This window comes from Trachymyrmex septentrionalis, unplaced genomic scaffold (assembly GCF_001594115.1).
Source record: "Trachymyrmex septentrionalis isolate Tsep2-gDNA-1 unplaced genomic scaffold, Tsep1.0 scaffold24, whole genome shotgun sequence".
NCBI lineage: Eukaryota > Metazoa > Arthropoda > Insecta > Hymenoptera > Formicidae > Trachymyrmex > Trachymyrmex septentrionalis.
The window spans coordinates 501,663-507,576 of record NW_017305397.1 but is presented as its reverse complement, the minus strand read 5'-3'; the positions used below and the strand labels follow the sequence as shown (position 1 = coordinate 507,576).

General features: G+C 32.0%; 1 protein-coding gene across 1 annotated transcript in view; it reads left to right on the top strand.

Moving 5' to 3' along the window:
• Positions 1 to 5,914, top strand: part of LOC108748714 (proto-oncogene tyrosine-protein kinase receptor Ret) — a 59,997-nt gene that overhangs the window by 48,680 nt on the left and 5,403 nt on the right. Inside the window, exons 14-15 of the mRNA XM_018487000.1 lie at positions 493 to 661; positions 4,546 to 4,853. Of these exons, the coding sequence (XP_018342502.1) occupies positions 493 to 661; positions 4,546 to 4,853 (477 nt within the window). The remainder of the gene's footprint in view (positions 1 to 492; positions 662 to 4,545; positions 4,854 to 5,914) is intronic.

Below are 5,914 nucleotides of genomic sequence, written 5' to 3'. Positions count from 1 at the left end.
ATATTATTATATTGTATATTAATATGTAACATCAAAATTAAAATATGAGTTAAATAAAGAGTTTTGAATTTAATAACTAAAGGCTAAATGCTTTTACATGAAATTATTTTATTTTTATAATTTTTTAACATTACCATTTTACAAATCTCCAAAAATTACTGACTAATTTATCATAATTTACTGAGTAAATTACCATCAAATTTGGTTATTTTTATTTCTAATTAAGCGAAATTTTTTTTGTGTGTATAAAATATTTATTGTAATATTTTTTTTATTATTTTTTATTAAAAAACATCAGTTTTATATTTAAATATGCGATTACATCATAATTAATAATTACTTGCGTATATAAGTGATAAAATAATTTCCAGTGTCATAATTGATAATAGTACAGTTAGTTCAACTCCAATTATCCTATTTCACTCCACAAACCAAAATAGCTTCATAAGCCAACATAGCTCGTCTTCCGCATCGCGATGCTCTGCGTTCCAGAATGGCGGCGAAGGGTGCTCGACGGGAATGCAAACACAGGGTGGATGATGCGGCAAATGGTATTGGTATTTTGCCGTCCGACTACATCGATCGCGGCGATGGTCTCCTGATCGGTCTGGACACGTTCACGGCGGCGAATCGTCATCTATTGTTACCTAAGGCATGCCCGGTAAGAAATCTTTTAACTCATTCAAAATATTTATCGATGTTATCCACTAGAAATAGAAGACTTACAATTAGCTATTAAGAATGATATATAAATTATATGGACTTATTTAATTCTTGCACTGAAAAATCTTTAATTAAATTTCAATAATTTTATTAGAAGATTTCCGTGTCATAAAATCTCTATTCCATGTCATAAAAAGTACTTATTTTTATAAAGAAAATATTAAATACTGTTTATTTGATTATAAAGGTACGATTGATATAAGATACATACTTTTATGTTTACAACAGCAACTATTAAATTTAAATTATAATAAATCCTAATTATATTCTGATGCTCGATATATTACTTGAATAAACGTTATCTAAGATATACTATAGAGTCTGCAAAGTTACGAAACCTTTCTTATTACTTTAACCAGTGTTATCTAGCCACGGCAGACTTCCCCGCGAATGATAAAAAGATTTTAAAAAAATGGCATTCTTTAACAGTTCTTGAATAAAATTATTCTTAGTAATAAAATTATTCCGTAAGCCACTTCTATCTAAATTATCACGTTTTTAAGTTAATGAATTAACCCTGCAGTTTGCAAGTAAGTTTTTCGGACATAATTCAATGAACGTTTGTTATTAAAAAGGGAATTATATATTCATTTTTCAATATTAAATTTTATTTTTTAATTAATATATATCTTTAATATTTTATTAATATTAAAATTTTTCTTTTCTACAAGTTGTTTTCAAGATATACATTTATATTGTGTTTGAAAAAGAAAGTGCTAAAAATTAAACGGACCGAACGAATTATATATGTAGAAATTCTTTTTCACATATGAATTCAAGAGAAGAAGCTTCTATCGTTCATTTCCTTTATTCATTTTTTCTAGTCACATATACATATAATAAATAAAACAGTTCGTTCGATATTTGTGCAAATAAAGCGATATCATCATACAGCTTAATCTTTACCAAAGAGCTTTGCGTGACGGAAAATTTTTCCACTGGAAAATAAATTTCTTATTTTATTTATTTGTTTCTTTAATAAATTCTCTTCTCAGGAGAGAAAAATCGTAAAAATTTCCCTTTTCCACAGCTGTGTCTGCAACTGCACAACACGATCCGCAGACTTTTCCGTGCAGTCGCCTTCCGCACGTGATACGTCGTACGTGCGTGCTCGTGTGTTAGCGTGCATTCTTGTAATCCTGCAAGCAACGTGCTAAAGCGCGTAAGCTCTTTCAGCTTTCCGCACGAAGGAGCGCAAGACTTCTAGAGGGTTGGTTCTTGGAATCTAAACGCGTCTCAGAAACTCGGTCAAGCTTCATAGTCTTCAAATTCGTCGGGATATTTGTTTAGTAATAGCGTGGTTCGTGCTTGATCGCTGATCTCTTAAAACCACGTTAAATTACGGAAGACGCATTTCCGCAAAATAGATGTTGCGTATTCTTGAGAGAAATAATTTTATTAAATCTTCTTGGAAAGATATAATCCTCCAGCTGACTACTAATGAGGGAATAAGAGAAATCGAGGTTGCTTCAATTTAAGGTTTCATCTAAAATTTTGAAGGAAGAGCCTTGGGCATCTTTCAGAATATAATACTTCGCGAATTTTGCAAATTATATCAGGGAATCATATCAGAGGATCATATGGAAGATGAGATTCATTCGCATTTTATTATTTCTCGGAAATAAAATCCGATAGTTTTTCATTTTGTCGTGTTTTCTCACCGTTGCTTTTCTGTGTCCCGAGTGATCGCGTGTTCCACTGCTTCTCGCTCTGCAATCGTGGATACCGTCCTTGATACGTAGAGACCTGTAATTTACTTTGAATGCACAGGAATCTTAATTAGTCTGCACTCACTCCTCAGTTACAAAAACTTTTTAGCACCACTCCTATTTGCTCCGAGAGTTACACCGAAATTAAAGTTCGATTCGGCGTTTCCCGCATCTGGAAACAATTTCTAAAATCGTTCGTCGTAATTAACAATGCTTGAGATTATGAGGGTCGTCGGATTTTTTTACAGAGAAGATCTCATCAAGATCTTCTTGAAATACAAGGTACTTTAAACGAATTCTTTCTTTATAAAAAAGATCTGGTTAATAAAAACTTTTTAACTGAATTCTTTCTTTTTCTCTTTAAAACGGAATGCGAATTCGTTGAGTTCAGTATTTTCTTCAAATACCACAAAATAGCAAAAAAGCTGAAAATATGCAAACGGAGAAATGCAAAACATATATTTCTCGTATAATAATAGAATTTAATAAAATATACATCTTATGTATAATTCAATTTATTATTTTTTTGCAATATTACATTTTAAATTAATGAAGTAATATTTATTACATAATCTTTTTTCTAAATAAAAAAGACAAAGAGATACTTTCCGTTGCTTGAAGCACCTACAATTGAATGAAAGAACGATAAAAATATCGCTGAAAAAAGACAAGTGAAGCCGCGAAATGTCAGTGGAAAAGAATTCACGATATTTCTATTCTTTGCAAGGCGTTCTTGAAACGACACTAGCGAGATAAAGTCTTTTTATTCAATAAAGACGAAACGAACGAAGACGGATCGACTCTAATATGGTGTATGCAGCTCAGTGAACAGTGGGTTTGCGGGGTAAACCTTTTTTGACACACACGCAAATTCATCGAGAGAGCACTTTTACGTCATACAAATTTCGTTATCAGTCTTTAGAAATAAAGTGATTTTATAATTAGACTTTGATCAAGGAGTAAATTAATCTGCTTCAGTTAATAATTAATTCCCTCGTCTAAAATAGACACTACGCAGCTTTACCGCCAAATTGCTTATTCGCACTATGGCCTAATAATATTTAGCTTCTTGTTTACAACAGATGTGATTTTCTCAATAATCTTACTTAAAAATTGCTAAATTGAAAAAATCGAAACTAAAACCATATTATTTTACAGCAATAAGCTCTCTATGAGTTTTCATCACTTTAGTAAAAAAATAATACTAATTCTTTTAGAAGAAAATTCTTCGGAGATGTCAAGAATAACGCGGTAATATCATTTAAAATACCATGGAATTAGCGCGTTACAAAATTTACACATCAAAAGTACAATTGAGTTTCTTTCTAAAATAGTCCTACATGTTACATTATCAAAAGAAATCTGCTGAGCTTGATTCTTTGCAATATGTATAAAATAGAATGCAAAAAATATCCATTTCTTCATATTTTCTAAATAAAATTTCCGTTCGCAAATAATTAAAACTAATTTCTATAATTGGTAGATATGGGAATCATGTCTCATTCTTCTTGTCCAAAAGGGATCTTGTTACAAAATTCTCAATGGATAATATGTACGCAGATACTAAAGTGATTATTAATTCGTGGAAGTATTTCTTATTAATCACTACGTGATCCTATTATCGTTCTTGAATCGTCGTATAATTGAGTAACCACTCGCATCCTTTGCAAAGCAATTTGTGCGAAGTAATGCCGAACAGATATCGTCTGACACGAACCTGGAAACACGTTCCAGCGAGGCGTAACGCTGGATTAGAGAGACAGTAAAGCTCTTATCGTAACAAGCTCGAAAGGATTTATTAATCGGTACATGCATTCTCCATCTTCGTGTTCAGGATTTCTCAAATTGTATTATACGTGTTGCAAAGAAAACAATTAAAATAAGAGTGATTGAAATCATATAATAAATTAGCATCACCTATATTAATGTAAATAGGTCAAGCTTATAAAACGTAAATGTCGAAACATTAGCTTATCAATGATTGAAGTTTCTTTATGACTTCAAGAAGAGAATTTGAAGTTGTTATCTGTTTATCTCTTTCTCGAACATGCGGTAAAATATGAAATTGATTACAATACGTATCTAACGTCCGAATTTTTACGTGTAATTTCAGCCGGATCCAAAATGGGAATTTCCTCGGTCACTCCTGAAGATCGAACAGGTGTTGGGCGAGGGTGAATTTGGGCGCGTTTTGCGCGCTAAAGCTATGAACATCGGTGGAATTCCTGGTCCCACGACTGTCGCGGTGAAGACTCTGAAAGAAGACGCGTGTACCTCCGAACTAGCAGATCTGCTGTCCGAATATCAGCTTCTGAAGGAGGCGCAACATCCGAACGTGATTCGATTATTAGGTGCTTGCACGACACCGCCAGGCGCGCCTGTCTACCTCATCATCGAATTCGCCGAATTTGGTTCTTTACGGTAAGTGCGCGCCGTGATATATTCGACCGCCGTTGTCCTGACGCTATTTATGACCTCTCCGTTTCACGAGCTTCTGGTCTTATCGATAAAAGTCCTGCTGGAAGCGGATTGACGCAATTCGTGCGTCTTGCTTCGAAATTGAATTTAACTCACGTACAGATAATTCTATCTTTTATTGTGTGATGAATAACACGCAATTTTCCAAGATTAAATTAGAAATTGTATGTTTATGCTGTTTGATTTTATCTTTTTGTCATTTGCAAATTTTTTATTTTTAAAATATGTAATAAATACATGACTATAATTTACACAAAGTATTATGAATATAAAAAGTGTATACATCCTCTATATCTATTATATTTTTAAAATAAAAAATTTGCAAATGACAAAAACATCAAATCATGAACCTTCGAGATTTTAATATTGTCTTAAAAATTAGGTAATGTAGATACAATTTTTTTTGTATCATGTATGCTTAAGTTTGTGTTTTGGATCGAGCGAAGTCCCATCCTTTGGCTACTCATTTTTCATATCACTTATTTGAATTTCTTCTTTTCTAGGGGTATATCGTATAGTTTTCTCTATTAAGATGCCGAACGTAAATGCTTTACGCAATTGAATTGTTAATTATGATGTCGCCATTGGCATAATTAATGACACGATGCACTTGGCGTGAAGCACAGAATATTGATATCTTTCATGTCACCATCAGTGAGAAATAAAAACGAACACATACATATTACTAACTCCTTTATTGTAAAGAACTGAAAAGGTTTCTTACAAAAAATTTCAAACTTCCACATGTTACCAAACTAAACTCTCACATGATCATCTTTGAGAGTTTACTAACATGGAAGTTTGATCATTTTTTGTAAGAAACTTTTTCAATTGTTCTTTCCAATAAAAATGTTAGAAATACATGTGTTCGTTTTTATTTCTCGTCATTTAAAAATGAAGATTAATGTTCGTGTACATTTTAATAATAAATATATTTTTTTAAAAATCGAGCACATGACTTAGATAAATGTACGTATTATACCAAGAAACTAAAAAGAAAATTT